General features: G+C 37.1%; 1 protein-coding gene across 2 annotated transcripts; it reads left to right on the top strand.

Annotated features, from left to right (window-relative positions):
- The first annotated feature begins 4,329 nt into the window (after positions 1 to 4,329).
- gdpd2 (glycerophosphodiester phosphodiesterase domain containing 2) lies at positions 4,330 to 19,782 on the top strand. 2 transcript variants are annotated; one of them, XM_053630999.1, is made up of 15 exons: positions 4,330 to 4,435; positions 12,597 to 12,798; positions 13,771 to 13,874; positions 14,136 to 14,229; positions 14,321 to 14,380; positions 14,616 to 14,714; positions 15,382 to 15,475; positions 16,610 to 16,749; positions 17,236 to 17,318; positions 17,397 to 17,556; positions 17,673 to 17,873; positions 18,449 to 18,597; positions 18,837 to 18,984; positions 19,207 to 19,289; positions 19,551 to 19,782. In XM_053630999.1, the coding sequence occupies exons 2-15, from the start codon at positions 12,712 to 12,714 to the stop codon at positions 19,612 to 19,614; spliced, it is 1,566 nt and encodes a 521-aa protein (XP_053486974.1). In that variant the 5' UTR covers positions 4,330 to 4,435; positions 12,597 to 12,711; the 3' UTR covers positions 19,615 to 19,782. The 2 variants fall into 2 exon arrangements, with proteins under 2 accessions (XP_053486974.1, XP_053486975.1); XM_053631000.1 differs by lacking the exon at positions 4,330 to 4,435 and adding an exon at positions 10,423 to 10,742.
- Positions 19,783 to 20,739: the final 957 nt, after the last annotated feature.

Genomic DNA, 20,739 nt, shown 5'->3' on the forward strand with positions numbered 1-20,739 from the left:
AAAAATCCTACCACTTTGTCTATGAGGAATGTTGTTCTCAAAGTGTTGGATTATATGTTGACTAATCTGAAGGTAGATTGCCAAGCCTCGCCCCATCCTTGCTCTTGAAGGACTAGGCCTTTTTTGGAGGCTCCTTATATACTATCATTAGACGATTGCCTCACCTGTTTCACATCACCTTCTTATTTCAAGTCATCACATCGCTATTAGTCCTAAATTTCCCCTGTCCCAACTTTTTTGGATCACGTTGCATGCATCAATTTCAAAATAAACATTTATCTTCAAAAAACTATGCAGGTGATTAGGTAAAACATCAAATGTCTTTATATGTTTTTTTGTCAAAGTACATTTACAAATCACTCCTGTTTTTATTAGCATTTTCCATACTGTCCCAACTTTTTCAGAATTAGGGTTGTATCGACCTTTTTTTTTTATTGCGTGTGAATATGTATATCTGTAATTTAATGTTACCAATGCTTTGGCAATGTAAAGCCTTTTACCATGCCAATAAAGCTACTTGAATCTGAATCTGTGAGAGAGAATGTGTGTGTGTGTGTGTGTGTGTGTGTGTGTGTGTGTGTGAGAGTGAGAGTGTGTGTGTGTGTGTGTGTGTGTGTGTGTGTGTGCACATAACCTCATTGATACCCCAAATTTCTGAAAAACACTCCATATTATTAATCAGTTTATAAAGCGAGAAAGAGAGAGAGATGTAGGTCCGCAGAATCTCTCACCATCTTCAAAAAACAACTAAAGACCCACCTCTTCTATGAACACCTAACAAACTCATAATAAAAAAAAAAAATGCACTTACACCTCTACTCTGCACTTTGCTTCTTCTGGAATTCAATTAATAGATCTCGTATGGTAGCACTTCTTGTATTGTTCTCTGCTTGATATCGCTTTGCTTGCATCTTTCTCATTTGTAAGTCGCTTTGGATAAAAGCGTCTGTTAAGTGAATAAATGTAAATGTAAATGTAAATGTAGGTGTTGAATGCAGTTCTACCACTTTAAATTTAAATCACATGACTCTTGTATTTTCTTTGGACTTTTTGCCCAAAGACTTTTTTTTAATTTAATAAAATGAACTGTCAAATCATATGTAAATATTGCCATGTATTTCACTACTGAATGGGTTCATACACAAAACATACCATAATTTAAAGTCCAATAGCATTTGAAGAGAATAACTTACAGTCACAAAACCAACTGGAAAGTGTTCATCTAGGGGTCAGCTTTAATGCACACATTTTAGATTTTTGATATTTAACCCTACAATGCATGAACCAAAAAACCTACACGGATACATAAAGGGGGTCAAAATGACCCGTACTGGAATTAATAGTTTTCTTAAAAAATAGATGTCCTATTAACTTAAGCTGGCTGCACACTGTGCGATTTTTAATCGTCTTTTGCGACTGTTGCTTGTCAGACTGTACGAACATGATCCCTGCTTTAAGCCACATCACATTGTAGGATCTCAGGCGTCGTTAATGTCTGACTGTACAACAGTCAAGACACGAAAAACAGACACGTGCAAGAAGACTCGTATGCAGTAGGAGAAGCAGCCACACTACAGGACTATGCCTCAAATCTTCCGACACTACCAGAATTCCAGAATTGAATCTGGGGAAACATTTGAAACATTTTAGGATTCTCTAAATTTGTCTCAGACGACCAAATCATGGCCAAAAACCTACAGTGTGAATCCGGCTTTGAAAGAACTGATGATACGCAAGTGTTTTAATATTTCACACATGTTTATTTGTTTTCTGCATTTTATGTCTGTCAGCTGGCCACCAGATAACTGCCTTGTTGACTCAACCGACATTTTTGGTAATTGAGCCAAATTTTTTGAAAACTGTATAGGGAACTGTGTACAGTTTAATTTATTTATGTGTAGACCGATAGTGGATGGGAGCCAAAGGAATTCAAAGTTATTTACGCAGGCAGCACTTCTAGTCAACATTTTTTGCCCTGTTGAACTGCTTGTCTGACATAGAAAGGCATGCCACATGGAACCACCTCTTGAAGCGGTGACATCCAACCTGAAAAAAAAAATCTGAAACAAAAGTATGGGGAGCATATTTTGATATTTTAAATGAACCAGCAATTATCTCAGGAGCGTATTCTGTAATAACATCTTTAAGATTTCAGGAACAGCATGTTTAGATAAACCAATATCCCCTATCAAATAATGCTCCCAGTTTATGTGGGAGATCAGGAACATCAGGCTGTAATGACAGATGATGGAGCCACTGATGAGTCCTCAGAGGATGAAAGAGAGACCCAAGTCCTGTGTACATGAGTGAGCCGTAATGGCTCATTGGAGTCATGAACCGCCTAATCAAAGCAAAGCTCAAAGTCACAACATCTTGATGGAGTGTCCTGGACCAGCTACAGGGCCCATCACCATGTCCACTAAAGATACCTGGGAGATGTTTGTCACAAATAACATTGTTGAAGAGATTCTGATATGTACAAATCTCAAGGGCAAAAGGTCTGCTACAACAAAGAGTAAGCTGTGGATGGACATAATGAACACTTTACAGTTGGTTTTGTGACTGTAAGTCATTCTCTTCAAATGTTATTGAACTTTAAATTATTGTATAGTTTGTGTTTGAGTCCATACAGTATAAAAACATCACAATGTTTAGATATGATTTGCCAGTTTATTTGAATAAATATCAAAAATCTAAAAAGGTGTGCATAGTAGCAGACACCTACATGAACACTTTACAGTTGGTTTCGTGACTGTAAGTCATTCTCTTCGAATGCTATTGAGCTTTAAATTATGGTATATTTTGTGTATGAGTCCATACAGTATAAAAACATCACAATGTTATTTATACCATTTATTTTAACCCTTATGTTCTGTTTGGGGTCTATATGACCCCAGACCCTCTTCAAATAGGAAAAAAAAAATACCATTACATGTGTTTTTTACTTTCTGATAATGTTTCTGATGTCTGCTATGACATGACTACACACGTGATGTTTGGGGTCATATTACCCCAATAATAAATGTTATTGAGAGCAAAGGATTTTCATATGCTTTGAATTTGTTTGGTTCCTAAGGTGCAAAACACACACTCTCTATCATACACACACAAAATTACATTTTGCAATGTTCTCATGGAGGGGGGATGGGTGTGTCTGCGAGAATCTGTGTGGTATACACCTGTAAATCACGGGGAAACTTTTATACTTTCTACCTTGTCTGGCATAGGGGTGGAGTTTACATTTGGCTGTCCTGTTGCCCAGATGATGTGTATGCTTAAATTTGCACATAGATAGTTTCTGTGGTTAGTGAGTGTGTAGTAACAAAAAGCACTTTTGCATTTACTTAATTTTTCTCTTTTTTTTAGTTAAAAACAAAAACAAAACAACAATGATATCTGACCGGGTCAGATTGACCCCAAATATAACTAATATTACTATTGTGGAAAACTGATTTTATTTCTGTGATTTTTTTATTCAAACAATGGGGATATTTATATTTGTTTAATAGCATATGTAGAACATATACGGCTATATTTTTTTTCACTATTTTGTGTAAATTAAGAAATGATATGGCTATTTCTCTATTTAGTTTCTTTTCTGAAACACACATTCCTGCTTCAGTAAATATAAGCGTTTATGATACACTTCTTTCTATTATTTTATCAGTTCAATAAGCTCAGGATAAATAGAAAGGAACATTTAAGCAGGAAAAAAAGGTTTATTTCATAATTATAATGATAATTTTCACACTTTAATCATTGGGGTAACAGTGACCCCCAAACAACGAGGAAGTGAAGTAAATCTCAACAGAACATGAGGTTTAATAAATATCAAAAATCTAAAAGGTGTGCGTTATACCCGACACCTACATGAACACTTTTCGGTTGGTTTTGTAACTGTAAGTCATTCTCTTCAAATGCTATTGAAGTTAGAAACGTGTATACCAATGTCTCATGAAACTTTAGAGACGGTCCCTAAATTTGCGAATATCCTACGCCAACTTTATGCCAGTCACTTTGTAAGCTTTTAAATGCTGTACGTTTCCATGCTTGCCCAAGAAGAACAGAAAATATTTATAGTTCGTTATTTGTTTTTAAGTCACAATCGAATTCATGAGGTTTAAAGATTCATTTTCAAGTTTTCCGTTGACAATTGGGCTTCTTCAAGTTGCCACCAGCCTTCCTCCAGAGGAATTTTAATCACTTATCATTAGCATTCAACTCTCGACATGCTGCAGCAGCGAGAAACACACACAAAGTTTAAAAGAAAGAAAGAAAAAAAGTGTGTGTGTGTGTGTGTGTGTGTGTGGTCGGTCTGGGTCTGTGTGCGTGCGTGCGTGTGTGTGTGTGTGTGTAAAGAGCCCCAAGTGAAGGCACTTCAGTGTGCTGAAGTGAATCTCGTCGAAGTTAAGCTCCTTCTAAATGCAATGCTAAGGTAAGGGATTCTGGTTTGTTTTCACAGTTAACTAGTTAACGGATTGCATTCACTCTAGACTGTATTATCTGTAGTTTTGCAGTGTTATCTCTCTCTCTTTTTTTGTTAAACCGGGTCTGAAAAAAAAAGCATCTTTGAGGCTGCACAATTTAAAAGTGAAGTGATTGGAGTTATGCCGTTGTCTTTTACCATCTTACCAGATCTGGCCACATTGTTTTGTCAGTCGCTTTTAATGTAAACCACTTCCAGGAAGAAGTAGAACAGGAGCACAGACTTTTTACCGACAGTGATACTATTACCTAGACTAGCTCAACGAGTCGATCAGAAACAAGTGGAAGACACAGGGGGAGGGAGGGGCTACCACTTCACCCACTTCTCCCACTTCACCCACTTCTCCCACTTCACCCACTTCACTAAAGTAATAGTAAAGATTAAGTGTTAATAAAGTACCATATATTTTCCTTATGATTGTGGATACATTTGTGTTCTGTCAGACTCCTTTCCCAGATCTCCCTGGGTAATTAAAGGTGGTGACAGCTGGATAATTTTGGGTTGTAAGTAGTGTAAAGAGAGGCTCACATTTCATAATTACCTCAGATAATAATAATAATATCACCACCACTTTGGCTTAGTGGTTAGCTAAGCACGTTCGCCTCACACCTCCAGGGTCGGGGGTTTGATTCCCATTGTATCCCTGTGTGTGCGGAGTTTGCATGTTCTCCCCATGCTGCAGGGGTTTCCTCCCCCAGTCCAAAGACATGCATGGTAGTCTGATTGGTTTGTCTAAAGTGTCCGTAGTGTGTGAATGTGTATGTGATTGTGCCCTGCGATGGATTGGCACCCTGTCCAGGGTGTACCCCACCTTGTGCCCGATGCTCCCTGGGATAGGCTCCAGGTTTCCCCGTGACCCTGAAAAGGAGTAAGCGGTATAGAAGATGGATGGATACCACCACTTTACTAAACCTACTTTTAAGCAAAGATTAAGTGTGGCACACTATTAAAAATTTCATGTCATCATCCGATGATGATAAAGAGCAAGGCTGTGCATAAAGCACTCTGCGTTAATAATAATAATAATAATAATAATAATAACGACCAGCACTGGTCACATAATCACATAGTAGTGACAAAGCACTAGTAAAAAAACACCAACCATATTACCTTTAGAAAAGCTGCAGGTGACGAGTGGAAGTATTAAACTTTCTCAGAATGAGGTCTTTCCATTCGGTGCGAAATTTCCATTACTGTTGAATTATGAAGCTAAACATTGAATGTTTTAGACAAAAGTTTTCATGACCGCACATAACAGCAGCGTGTAGGTGTATTGGCTGATTATGACAGTACGTCATGACTTTAAGTATATTTTTTAGTCAACTTCTACTCTTCATTCATAATCAGTATTCATGGTAAAACTAAATTAATTTACAAAATTGTTAAAATAATTTTTTGTTAATTATTAGTATTTCAAGAAGTAAGAGGGCACAGAGGCATGGTGCTGAGTCCCAGCAGCTGAAAATGCGTTCAGGAGTGCTTACCAGAGGGGCCACAGTGACCTAGGTGGCCGGGCCGGGCCCCCTGCAGGCCCCCTCGTGGCGCAGATGCTGAGAAGATAGGAGGAGCAGAGAGTTCCAAAAGTACACACCGCTTGTGTATGACACTGGTTGTGTCCGAAACCACATACTTATCTACTATATAGTGTAAGCAGTATACCAGAGGGGCAATATGTCCGAATTCTAAGTATGCGAGAAACAGTAGGCAAGAAATACCCGGATGGCCTACTGCTTCCGGCGAGATTTTGCAGTATGCAAATGATGGACACTACGCGAGTCAAACAATCCCATTATGCAACAGGACTGGTGCAGACGAACTCAGAAAAAAACGTGGAAGACAGCGTCGGTTCTTTTTAAGTATTAAACGTTGGTTAAACAGGACTTGTTTAACAATACTTGAATAAATTGTTAACTTGTTTAAGATTTTTGTGTTTATGATGACATCAAAGGTCACATGAAATTGCTAACATGGCGGATGTAGTATGTCCGGGATTGTAGTCATAATACACACACATACTCATTAGCACGTACTGTTTCAACAGCAATGCAGTATGTACTATAATCCAAGTTTATCAAGTTAAATTGCATTTATACATGGGGGTTTTCTTACTAGAAGACTATCTTACCCATCATTGCTTGAGAACTACAGCATCTCAAATTCAATTAAATTAAATTTGTATAGTGCTTTTTACAGTGGACATTGTCTCAAAGCAGCTATACAGAAATATATAAACACAGGATACAGATTTTAAATGTGTGGATTAATCCCTATTGAGAGAGCCGGTGGCGACGGTGGCAAGGAAAAACTCCCTAAGATGATATGAGGAAGAAACCTTGAGAGGAACCAGACTCAGAAGGGAACCCATCCTCATCTGGGTAACAACAGATAGTGTGAAAGTAAAAGAAAGTTCATTATGGTTTTTACATGAAGTCTGTTTGTTGAACTAGACCACTGTTCACCAAAGGAGACCTGAGTGCAAAACTGCATGTGGTAATTGCAGTGCCAAGGCCATAGCAGCAACCGTAGTCCCAGCAACCACAGTGAGAATGTCCATGTGGAATTGAGGTCCAAATCTGTTTCATGGTACTTCAAGCGGTACCATCCTAAGCAATCTCCAGGCTGTAGCCTTCAGTTGATCAGAGCTCCATGAGGAGGTAGGGTATCCAAACGGTTCAGGCAGGTCCGGAGTGCAGAAAGGATCAGGATCACTGGCATCTCCATAAAATCATGTGTGGCTTGACAGAAGGAGAGAGGGAGAGGGAGGTAAAGAGAGGGAGAGATTGTTAGGTAAGACTGTGTACTTTGCGTAAAAGAAAGTCAACATGGTAAGCTTGAGTAAACAAATACATTTTCAGCCTAGACTTAAACACTGAAACTGTGTCTGAGTCCTGAACACTAATTGGAAGGCTGTTCTATAACTGTGGGGCTTTGTAAGAGAAAGCTCTTCCCCCTGCTGTAGCCTTCGCTATTCGAGGTACCGAAAAGCGTTGATCTAAGTAGGCATTCTGGATCATAGAAGACCAAAAGTTCGCTTAGGTACTGTGTCGCAAGACAATTCAGTGCTTTATAGGTCAATAGTAGTATTTTATAATCAATGCGAAATTTCACTGGGAGCCAATGCAGTGTGGATAAGATCGGGGTGATGTGTTCATATCTTCTGGTTCTAGTTAGGACTCTTGCAGCTGCATTCTGGACTAACTGGAGCTTGTTTATGCTCCTACTGGAACGACCAGACAGTAAGGCGTTACAGTAATCTAGCCTCGAGGTGATGAAAACATGAACTAATATTTCTGCATCATATAGTGACATTATATGTCTTATCTTAGAAATATTTCTGAGATGAAAGAAGGCTATCCTAGTAATATTATCTACATGAGCTTCAAATGAAAGACTGGAGCCAATAATCACTCCAAGGTCTTTTACTGCTGCACATGATGAAACAGAAAGGACACCTAGAGTTACTATGTAATCAGAAAGCTTACTTCTAGCTACAAGTCTTCCTAGTAGAAGTACTTCTGTTTTATCAGAATTAAGTAAGTGGAAGGTAATAAGCATCCAAAATCTAATGTCCTTTACACATTCCTCAACTTTATTAAGCTGCTGTGTGTTGTCTGGCTTTGCTGAATCATACAGCTATGTATCATCAGCATAACAGTGGAAGCTGATACCATTTTTACGAATAATTTGACCCAGGGGTATGAAGTAAAAAGCAGTGGGCCTAAAACGGAACCTTGTGGTGCAAGCAATAGCTCAAAATACACAGCATGTTTTTTTCTCGTGGTGACAGTCTCTGCATTCCCAATGGTATAAACCACCCTCTGAAGGGCATTTTGAAGGGAGAGTAATCAAGCTAGTCCTGCTGTAAGATTGCTTCAAACTGAATTTCCAATAAAAATGACTTAAAAATTGAGTTCCATGTAACCATTATTTTTAGCACCACAACTTTTAGCCCTCCAAAGCTCTCACAGTGGATGGTAAAGTCTCTGAAAGGATTAGGGATGATCATTTCAGCTCTAAATTTTAGTTTAAATTGATTCATTTCGTATTTATGTCTATGCACTAAATGACAAAAAAAAGTCATATCTTTCCTGAATTTGCTATGGATGTTCTGTTTTCTTGTAATTATAAGGAGAACTTTTGGATCAAATGTAATAGTTTTTTTTTTTTTGATTGTGTATAAACATTAAATTAACGATTTAAGTAAAACCTTGTGTGCTTTTATTAGACAATTTTGAATAAATGAACAAGACATTCTGTAGATGTAATCAGTTTTAATATTTCAAAATTGATTTAGTCTCATACACCGTTAATTACAATAACTACATTTACATTACATTTACATTTATTCACTTAGCAGACGCTTTTATCCAAAGCGACTTACAAATGAGAAAACTACAAGCAAAGCGATATATCAAGCAGAGAACAATACAAGTAGTGCTACCATAGAAGATCCATTAATTGAGGTGGGTCTTTACCTGTTTTTTGAAGATGGTGAGAGATTCTGTGGACCACATTGAGATTGGAAGTTCATTCCACCACTGAGGAACAGTTAGCGTGAAGGTTCTGGAAAGGGACCTTGCGCCACGCTGAGTGGGAACTACTAAATGTCGGTCGCTAATCGATCGCCGATTGTGAGAGGGAACGTAGGCCTTCAGGAGAGAGTTGAGGTAGAAGGGTGCCGTTCCAGACAAGGTCTTGTAGGTGGGCATCAAGGCCTTGAATTTGATGCAGGCGGCTACAGGAAGCCAGTGGAGGCAGATGAAGAGGGGTGTGACATGGGTCAGCTGAAACTAGCTGAAAAGAAATACTGAAACTAGCTGAAAGAACTACTGCTAAAAAAACAGAACAAAGACTTGAGACATGACTTGGACCTCGGGGACTTGTGAACATGTCTGGTCATCACATTGCAGAAGATGATTTTAAGTGTCAGAAATATGATCGAGGTAAAATAAGTAATATGAGTAAATGTTACATCAAGTGCTAAAACTGCACTATACTGCTGTATCAACAGTATATTGTTTCCTTGGATTTTTGGTCTGTCAGTAAAGAACCTTTTGTGGTTTCTGAATTTGGTGATGTGGGATGGGACTGAACCCAGAGTTATTTTCTATTAACAAGTGAATGATTTTAATAACTTTCAATACTTGAGTGAACTAGTGGATAGTGGAGAAATATAGACTTGCTGTGTTTTATATGATTGGTCTGCACCCAGGATTGATTCTAGATTCAGAAGAGAGAGTATCATGGTTGCAGGTTTATCGCATAGAATTAACCGCTGTGACGAGAATAATGCCGTGAGTTCATGGTAAACTACTTTTCACTGAAAACATTGCACAGCCTGCATGACTAAACTCCTCAAGCAGGAAAAGCATGAATTCTGATTGTGCAATTATTATACAACACCTACAGTGTGTGGACAATTGTACATGCCTTGCATGGTCAATATTGTTCTGTCTTTGTACTAAACTGTCCATAAAAATAGACTCTGGTCCAGGAAAGACATAATGGGCTCAGATAGCAGACTGTGGATCCAGCAAAAGTATTTTAGTAGATTAAACCAAGCACATGAACAATAGCTGTATTGATCAATGCATGACATAATAGCTGTGGGTAATTATTTACCTGATGGGAGCTCATAAACAAAGGGAAGCATTTTCATAGGTATTCATAGTTTTTTCATTATTTAATTAACCCTTTGTGGTCTAATTAGTGAAGTAGTGACATGGTTTGTTAAAAAAAAGTTAACAAATTTACCCTGAAAGATGGAGCAGAAAAGCATTTCCCTTATGGTCGAGAGATCACAAGTATGAATCCGAAAAATGCCACACCCATCTGTTGCCGGGAGCCACAAGAGCAAAATTACCTGTACTCTCTGGGTTGGAGGGATGGCATCCAACATTAGCCCACTGTGGGCATCTGTGAGTTCATGTGTGTGCAGATACGGCTTTCCTCTGAGTGCGTTCACTGCACTGTGACATAGCATGAGCAGTAGTTCAAAAAGTTGGCTGGCTTCCTTAGTATCTGTTCTGTTATAGGGGAGGGTAGGGGTGGATGGGAATTGGCCAAGACCAAATTAGGAAGGAAATGGGGAGCAGGTTTGGGCAACCATGTTCAGGGGTTGTCAACTGGCAGACTGGATGCAGATGCAGCAAAGTGTTTCAGCGGATCAAACCAAGCACTTAAATATACAGTAGCAGAACTGATAAATGTGTGGAAAAAAACTAACTGTAGATGATTCTTTAGCTCATCAGGAAAGGTAAGACATGGCTTGTTAAAAAAAAAATGTCAGCAAACAAAATAGAATGTTTAAAGTTGACAGAAAACAATGCATTTGTTCAAAAAAGATATCTAGGCATAGTCATAGTCTGTGGCACTAGTCAGAAGTGGTAATGTGAAGTGCCAGTGCGAAACAAACCATGGGTACTTTTTGATGTGTTTTGGTGTGTCCTATTTATAGCAGTTAACTAATCACAAATGTTATCACCATACCATCATGTTCGTTATCTGGACCTTTGTAAGCAAATTTTATCTTGCTGAACCAGATATCACTTACCGTTATGCTTGATGATTTTATGGAACATAGTCCATTGTTTGAGCATATAGATCTTTGTCTGAAACCAGTCATGGTTGCTGTAGAATTTACATTCCTTTGTGAAGGACCATTAAAAAAAAATCATGATGCTTTTAAATGGTCTACATTTGTACCACTGTTGTGGAGTTAAATTCAGACACTTTTGCACTCAGTGCCCATATTTTGTATAAAGCTGAATGCAAGAGTTTGCACAGAAGCACAGAAGCTGAAAGAACGCATTACTAACCATGGTTTATGAAAACAATGTTGAAATTCTGTTTTCTCTGATTTTTCACCTGAGGTATGCATTCCATGTTTTAAAACTCATGTAACATATTTCAACATGTCATAACTGGTCATATTTTCTGTGATGGCAAAATCTGCACCAGGATAGCATAATCTCAAGACTAGAATAATGCCATATTGTTTATTTTAATCACCTTAATCGAATGAATGATTTTTTATCACAGTATACAATCTTGCCAATAAATCACACCCTTGGGTGGAACATGTCTGGTCATATGATCTAAGCTGTCTTAGATTGCAGGTGTGTGGTTTTATTTTACTGCTCATATATCAACCAGAGGCATGTAGAAAAACACAGATACATGTTAAGTAAACACATTCATTTTAATTGCATTAATGCTAAGCTCTTTGTATCCACTTTCTCTCCAGTCAGGCCAGATTTCTTGCTTTTTAGTTTTCTAAAACGGATCTGTTTTTTTTCCTTCTCAGAACTTGTCCTACTTACTATGCTTTATTGAGTTTATTTATTTATTTTAAAAACTGACCTCTCTTTATCTTGTCAATCTGATCATCCGTTGTGAGGTGAGAGGAGAAGCTCATGAAAAAGCATATTTTGACAGTATATTGTTTCGGTGCATGGGAAAAGCTAATGGAGATAATACAGATAATGGAGAAAATACCACTGTGACAAGTAAATTACTCTGCCATGGTTTGAGAAGGCCATGTGTATTTAGTTAAAAGTATTTCCTTAAATTATGGACTAGGCAGCCATATAATTGTTTTATGTTTATCGTATCTAAATAAAACTTGGCCATCATTGTTGGTATGCTGTGTGTATGTTCCAGACTCCAGATTTTCCTGGCTGTTTTCTGGCCATGTGAAATACTCACCAGTGATGTAAACCATATACTATAAACTCAGTAGCTACACAGGATGACACGTGAACATATCCTTATCTGAATATGGAATTAATGGCATGCAAACTTCTCTTAAAACATATAACTTTGTTACTTGCACCATTGTAGATATTTGACTCTTTCCCTGACTCTTTCCATTAGTAGTATTGGGTATTTTTTAAATTTGTATGTTATTTGTCCATAATATATCTATTTAAAATGCCTGCTGTGTGTCTATTCTACTGTTGATCACTTGCTATATTTATTCATTGTTTCATTTACCCATAAATGTCGTAACTGAAAAAACACCCTCCATGCAGGTTCAGTAACCACTAATGAGTTAGGAGGTGTGTTCCAGTGTACTACTTCTTCCATATATTGTCTTTTCTCCATGCAGGTCTGAGATGTGAGTCATTTAACGGATTCCTACACACATAGAAACTCCGCTGCAATATAACGAAGGAGCTCTTATTTATCTTTCATTCTGTGTGTGAATTTGTGAAGAAAACGCAATGCGCTCAAGAGACAGCATCTTCAGAACCTGCCTCAGAGGGATTTACAGTTGCTCTTGGAAGCGTTCACAAGACAGTAAAACAAAAGTGAGCCATGATCATTTTGTCTAATGTATTCATTTTGAAATATCATTGAATACTTCCTTAATGAGCACTTACAATGTAACTGTGTTTTCCTTTTAACTCAGTGTAGTGCTCTTGGACAGAAGATTTAGTCCTGATGAAAAGTGTGTTAATTGGAAGCCTGATTACTGGTGCAGGGGGGCATTTATATATATATATATATATATATATATATATATATATATATATATATATATATATATATATATATATATATATATATATATATAATCAAGATGACTAATTAGGAATATATTCAGGAGTTTCTAAAACCTTGTGTGCAGTGGCCTGCTTTGGTTAAAAGCTGTTAAGAGCTGCAATTAGTTTATCACATCCTGCATGTTGTGTCTCATCAATCCATCATTCATGATCGAGCGAAACTCAACATGAGGAAACGAGGGCATGGTTCCAGGAGCCTCAAACGGGGCATCCAGCCTCACTTTAAATATCTACACAATAAAGATGAGAGTTTATTTGAATGCCACATTTAAATAGAGGTTTAGCAGAGGGGTTTTTTGTGCATCAAGAAAATTCTCTCATCTTTTTCATTTGGGGTTTAAAAGCTTTTCCAACAGGGACATTTCTTAATTGTGTTTAAGTCTTTGACTACTTAACTACTCAGAAGGGTGATGGTTCATTGAAAGTACGCTTTAAGTACAGTTTATTTATGATCCATGTAACCTGAACACAGTAAGATTGCGAAAGACAAGACTTTAATATTTGCATTTTTTTCACTGATCCATACGATTGTAGCAATTCATGTGAACGGGCAGAAACAAACATTAAAATGAAAGATTGATGTTCTCGTTTGTGTGAGTAATAGAGTTTACCTGTTTGGCCGGTATGAAGATTACAGGTAAAAGTAAATTGGAATGACTGTAAGTTGGAAGCGTGTAGAAACTTGTACCATGCTTGTTCTCTCTCATCCTTCTTTAGTGTGTATACTGCTGGTTCAGCTTTCTCTCTCTGGTGTCCATTCTGACCCTGGGCTGGATGTATATCTGTTTTGTTGCTTATAATGACCACGATGATGTCAACAGGTGAAAACACACTCACTCATGCACGGACACTCTCTCTCTCTCTCTCTCTCTCTCTCTCTCTCTCTCTCTCCCTCTCCACATTAAGTAGCTCATACAAATGTCATATTTAAATAATGCAAAATTAAAATGTAAATCTATTGTTAAAATTATTGTATTTTTTTTTATTTCTTTCTTTATTACAAATCATATCTTCGTTAAATATTGTGGTTACTCAGTGTGGTGGGTAGCTAAATATTTATTCATGACTTGTCACTTTAACAGGGAGGCCTTTACTTCCCTCAGAGTTTGGGTGAACTGGTACATGATTGTTATAATCCTGTCTGCAGTATTGGCTACTTACTGTCTTCTGCTCCTGGTGAGAATGGAAAATAGATTCATAGTAATTATATTTTTGTAAGTACCTCTATTTAGTTATTTGTTGTAATAAAATATCTTGCTTGTTTCAGGTGCTTTCATTAGTCCATATTTCCATAAAAGAACCTTTGGCGTTACACTGGCTGCATAAGGTACAGATATCTCTCAAATAGTATTTAAGCATATATTAAAGTATAATGTTTGAAACAATTAGATGTTGTAATTCATGACCTTTTACCGTGATTTCGTAGTGCACTAAATGTAAACTGGAAGATCTATTTTAGACGCTAGAGACTCTAGAGTGATGAGGAGAAATTTCTTAGCAGTAATATCTCAGTAAAAGGCTAATCGGATAGACTGATTGTTTTTTTCCTTCTTATTGTGTAGGTTTTGTTGTTTGTGGGTCTGGTTATGGTCGGACTTGGCGTAGGTGGAATGAGCTTCAGATGGACAGAAGAATGGTCCAGTATCTACTTATCACTGCAGGTGCAGAATGGAAATAAATTCTAAACTATTTATGATTACATGAGTCTGAGTATATACATATACAGTACATATACAGTCTTGGGCACAAACATTATTTTTCCAACAAAAAATTAAATGTTGGAGAAAAATGTTTGTAGGCCAGTAAACAAAGTAACATATAGTGTAACAGACCACTTTTCAGATAAAAACATAATGGAGGCTGCTGGGTTTTGCATGCTAAAAATAAAAATGCTGCAGGAAGTGCAACAGTCAGAGTCTCCAGAAGAAAAGAGGCAGATTCTCCAAGATGCTCAGTAAAATTTACCAGCTACGTTCTTTACAAAACCGCACAAATTGTACCCGAGACTACTGATGTATTTTAAAAATGCAAATTCAAGTCAGTTTAGCACTTTTAACAATGAACATTGTCCCAAAGCAGCTTTAAAGAAATATTTAAATTCAGAATATGGATTTTAAGGGCAGGGTTGTCCCAACAAATTTGGACTTTGTTTAATTTGTTGCTGTTCACTGCTTTTTATAGTATTTTCTTAGGTAGAAACATTATTTTTTGAAGCCATCTATGCTTTACAGTATTTCCTTGAATGTGCATAAAACCTTTGCACAGTAACGTATATGGAAGCATTTTATTGTACTACTATCTCTAGTATTGTGTCGCTGTATTGTACAGGCCACAGCTCCTTTTCTGCATTTGGGTGCTATTGTGGCTTTGACCATCATCAGCTGGCTTGTGTTCCAGAGTTACTACAGAGCTCAGAGAACTGGTGAGTACTTCTTAAATAGTCCAATGAATCATGCCACATACAGTGCCCTCCATTAATATTGGAACCCTTGGTAAGTATGAGCAAAGAAGGCTGTGAAAAATTGTCTTTATTGTTTACCCTTTTGATCTTATGTTTAAAAAATTCACCAAAATATACTCTGCTCTCCTGGATATCAAACAATTGCAATTTATGTAATGGAGTCACAGGCCAGGGTCAATCAATCAGGCAAACAGTCCAGACTAGGAAAAGCAAAGAGACATGGTCGTGAAGTGAACAAGGTCGAAACCATATAAACAAACACAGTATCACGGCTTGGTAACAACAGAGACAAAAGGCAACTGAGTGTATACTTCACAAAGACATTGTGAATGAGCAGTCTTTTTTATATTGTGGTGTGATTGGGAACAGGTGTGCGTGATTAGTCCTCAGTAGAAGGTGAAGTGACTGTGTGTTCCATGACACAAACCAAACACAGGTTTATTAAAATAAATATCTTTGTTAAATATAGGTGTGTAACAATTATTGACACCCTTTTAGTCAATACTTTGTGCTACCTCCCTTTGCCAAGATAACAGCTCTGAGTTTTCTCCTATAATGCCTGATGAGGTTGGAGAATACATCTCCTCTTCAGTTCACCCCACAGGTTTTCTATTGGTTTCAAGTCAGGGGACTGGGATGGCCATGGCAGGACCTTGATTTTGTGGTCAGCAAACGATTTTTCTGTTGATTTTGCTGTATGTTATGGATCACTGTCCTGCTGAAAGATCCAACCACGGCCCAATTTAAGTTCCTGGCAGAGGCAGTCAGTCTTCTTTGCTCATATTTACCAAGGGTGTCAATATTAGTGGAGGGCACTGTGTAATAAATAATATAATATATATATATATATATTAGTGTGTATGTGTGTGTATGTATTAAAAACATTTTAAGCACCACTGTATTGTGTATCATAGAAACAACTTCAAGAATTGTGATATATTTTCGTTATATTGCGTACATGACAGTATCTTGTCTCATATAGCATGTATACGTAGTGAAATTTCATCAAGTATTTTCTTTTTCATCTTCTCATTATAAATAGTTATTCAGAAAAGCACTGAACACTGCACATTGGCTGTCTTTGTTTTGGCACAGTTTCTAAGATCTTCATAATTGGGGTATTCATGGCAATTTTGGTCGTGGTTTTCCTCAGTCCTCTCTTGATTCGTAGTCCATGTCTTACTGACACACTTCCCCCAAAACCCAGTCTTGTGGGCCACCGTGGTGCACCTGTGGTAAGCACAGCTTTTCTGAAAATTTATACATGTGGTGTTGCATTTATTTCTACAGATAACAGTAGACTGTATCATGTTACACTTGCTTATACCTGACAGGCTGTTTTGGAATAGTTTTCTACTGTAATGTTTCAAGTTATTCTAGTGTGATAACTTTTTTTGAAACCACCGTCAGTTTGGAGCAAATTAATGAGTGAATCATTTGTGGTTATTTCACCTTTGGCATCATTCCCAGAATGTTAGCTGGTAAAACAAAGTCATTTTTTTAATGAGTTTGCTGTCTAATGTGGGAATGTTCTTTAAATCAGATGGATTTGTAGACTCCTTAAGGTCTTTGGAGCAGTTGCTCTAGTAGTAGGTATAGAATAAAATGTAGTGACAATAAAGATTAGAGATTAATACATTTAGGGATTAAGATAATTAAAGTGCAGTATATCTTGTAAAATCCCCCTTGAATAGTTTTTTTTTTTACTGTGCTGTGTTCAGTTGGCTCCAGAGAACACCATCATGTCATTCAATAATAGTGTGGAGTGTGGTGTGGTAGCCTTTGAGACGGATGTGCAGCTCAGGTACATCAAATCCAAGTGACATATTTCTACCGTTTGTCTTGGCTTTGCTTTCTAATGTGAATCTTCCTCTCTCTTCAGCAAGGACATGGTTCCTTTTCTAATGCATGACAATCGTAGTAAGTTTCTGGCAAGGACAACTAATGTGGATATCGTGTTTCCAAATCGAATGTACAACACGAGCAGTGACTTCACATGGGAGGAGCTACAGACGTTAAATGCAGGCGAATGGTTTGTCAAGGTAAAATAGGGAATTTTTCCATGGTAATTAAAATGGGAAATTCTTTACATTCATGAGGGAGAATTTTAATTAATTATTTATTTATAATAAAAAAAAATGTTCTTTTGTTCATGCAGACAAACCCTTTTTGGTCTGTGTCTTTCATTTCGGAGAAAGACAAGGCTCTTGCTCGTGAACAGAGAGTACCATCCCTTGAACAACTCCTAGGTATTGCAAAAGATTACAACATCTCTCTTATCTTTGACTTCAAGAATAAAGATGATGACTGCAATAGCACAGTTATGACCATACTGAAATCTGGCATCTCGCAAAATTTGGTAAGCTGAATTGAAGAACTGCATCACATTCATTCTTAACTAGCTGGTCTTCTGACTGAGTCCATTCCAGTTCGAACAATGAATTCCAAAAAAGTTGGGACGCTGTGTAAAATGTAAATAAAAACAGAATGCAGTGATTTGCAAATCACATAAAGCCATATGCTATTCACAATAGAACATATCAAATGTTTAAACTGAGGAAATGTACCATTTTAAGGTAAAAAATAAGGTATTTTGAATTTGATGGCCGCAACACGTCTCAAAATAGTTGGGATGGGGGCAACAAAAGGCTGGAAAAGTAAATGTTACTAAAAAGAAACGGCTGGAAGTTAACTGGCAACAGGACAGTAACATGATTGGGTGTTGGGTACTGTGCACATCAGCTAATTAATGTTAATTAATAAATAATAAATTTAATAAATTAATAAATATTATAGATTTGTCCATGAAGTAAAAATATGTAGGTGAAGTGGCTATGTGCAAGCTTTTTTTTTTTATTGGTCTTTTTTTTTTTTTAAATCCTGCTGTGCTGCTTTTTGTTGAAGGTCTGACCCTATGACTGTAATGTCTTTCAGATATGGTGGCTCCCTTCAAAGTGTAGACAGGATGTTAAGAAGCAGGCTCCAGGGTTTCGCCAGGTCTACAGCAATAACTCTTCAATGGTGAACGACTCTGGGCGATTTCTTAATGTGAAATACAATGCAATAAGTACTGAAGACATTAGGTGTGTATTAAAGGTGTTTGCGCACACTTTGAGACAAGCATAGACATGATAGTAGGTGAAAGGCTGTAGTTCGACACCATGAGGAAATTCCATGAGAGATATGTGGTTTAGATAATATTAGGAAGTTGGTGCATATTGTTATATTTCACCAAGTATAAAATTAATCATTGGAAATAAAACTTAGTTTTGGTGTAGAGGTGTATTAAATATGCTTATATTGTTGCCTATTTATGGTACAGTAACTTCAGAAGCTATAATGTGACGGTCAACCTGTGGGTGGTGAATGAGCGCTGGCTTTTCTCGTTACTGTGGTGCGCAGGGGCCAGCTCAGTGACCACTAACACATGCCACCTCCTCAAAGACATGTCTCAGCCTGACTGGCATCTGGTAATTTCCACTTTGCCTGTTCTACATTCTGTTCTCATTTCAAATTTATGTCAAATTAGTGTTCATTAGTGTTGTAGTTCAGTCCAAAAAGTTATGCAAGAAGTTGTCTCTCTCTCTCTCTCTCTCTCTCTCTCTCTCTCTCTCTAACTCTCTCTCTCTCTCTCTCTCTCTCTCTCTCTGTGTGTGTGTGTGTGTGTGTGTGTGTGTGTGTGAATTCCTCAGGCTCCTCATGTGTACAGAATTATATGGATCACTGCTGATGTGGTGTCATTACTGGTGATGATCATTCTGTTTTTTGTGCAGGGGTAAGATGAATCTTAATGTGTTACGGATTTAGCATGAATACACACGTTTACATCGCTACAATTGTTCAGTAAATTGGTATAGTTTCTCTTTCTAGTTTTTATAGCTATTTCTGCATTAATAGAACCAATAAATCCTAAATGTATGAATGTTAATGGTAATTTTAGTGTTTTCTGATTGCTCTTACGATTTCTCCTTCAGTGTGTTCAGTGAGGAAACTGCAATGATTACACATGAAACAATGTCTAATTCTTTGTGTACAGGAAAGCAAGGAACCAGATTTTTGTCCTGGAATCAGAAAGAACCGTCCCCCTTCTTAATTTCTGAGTAGCTCTAACACAGAAGAAAGAATGAATACAGCACCGTGGTGAAAAAACTAGTATTTTAAATCAGAGATGCAGATGGGACTAATGGAGCTAACAAGTGGCCTCCAGCTCACAGCCTCCAGTTTGTGAAACATTCACAGCTACACCAGCCCCATAGCTTCAGTGCAGAACTTTAAAAAAAAAAAAAAAAAAAAAAAAAAAAAAAAAAAAAAAAAATAGTAATCTTTGAAAGAATGAAAAAGGGGATATTGCTTATAGTTTTTTTGTTTTAGTGCCTTTTTCTTTACTGGCTGATCTATTCATGTAATTAGTGATTATATCACTAATTATAGAGCAGGGAAATCACTGGTAATAGAGCAGGGAAATCACACTGGATCAGAGATGGGAACCTCTGCTTTATATAAGGATCTCTTGTTCAACATAATGTTTAATAAGAATTAAAAAACATATGCAGATGAAATGACTTCCATTAAAATGTTGCTTTGCTTAATTCAAGGTACAATCATGATGATTTGGCATTTATTTAAAACAAAAAGTTTGATTTGAAATCGGTCAATTTTTTTCAGAAACAGATCAATTTAAAGTTGCCTATAAAAAAAAAAACAACTCATGACATTATATCCTCTCCTTAGGAAAAAAAACATCACTGAATGTATAGTATATGTCCTTTTTGATATTTGTTAATGTTTATAATACTAATGAAAAGCTTTAAACCTTCTCTACTCCCAATACAGCTCCCATCATGGCACTATGTTAATGCTACAGTAATGATGATGATGAATGCTTTCATTTTTAATAAATAAATAAATAGTTCCACAATGCAGAAATTGGCTCCAGGCACACATGTCAAATGTTACCGAGCTGAATGGTGAATCTCTGCCTGGTAAAATATGACAGAATGAGAAAGATATGGTACATAAACTATATGAAATGTTTGCTGTTTTAGATTCTAGGTCTTTTTAAGAAAAAAAAAAAAGTGGGGAAAAAATCTTGTCCATAAGATTAGAAATGAAGCAGCTAATATAACTGTTTCTGAATAAATACCCAATATTATTCTGCCCTTCAGCTTTTACACAGTCATTTACACATGCCAAAGGTATTTAGCCTAAATTCTAGAATGATTTGA

The sequence above is a fragment of the Ictalurus furcatus genome, chromosome 8 (genome assembly GCF_023375685.1).
Source record: "Ictalurus furcatus strain D&B chromosome 8, Billie_1.0, whole genome shotgun sequence".
NCBI lineage: Eukaryota > Metazoa > Chordata > Actinopteri > Siluriformes > Ictaluridae > Ictalurus > Ictalurus furcatus.

Coding starts and splice junctions, on each gene's coding strand:
- gdpd2 (XM_053630999.1), top strand. CDS start 12,712: ATGCGCTCAAGAGACAGCATCTTCAGAACCTGCCTCAGAGGGATTTAC. Junction 14,715..15,381: donor GTATCTACTTATCACTGCAG/GTGCAGAATGGA, acceptor TGTATTGTACAG/GCCACAGCTCCTTTTCTGCA. Junction 19,290..19,550: donor ATTCTGTTTTTTGTGCAGGG/GTAAGATGAATC, acceptor CTTTGTGTACAG/GAAAGCAAGGAACCAGATTT.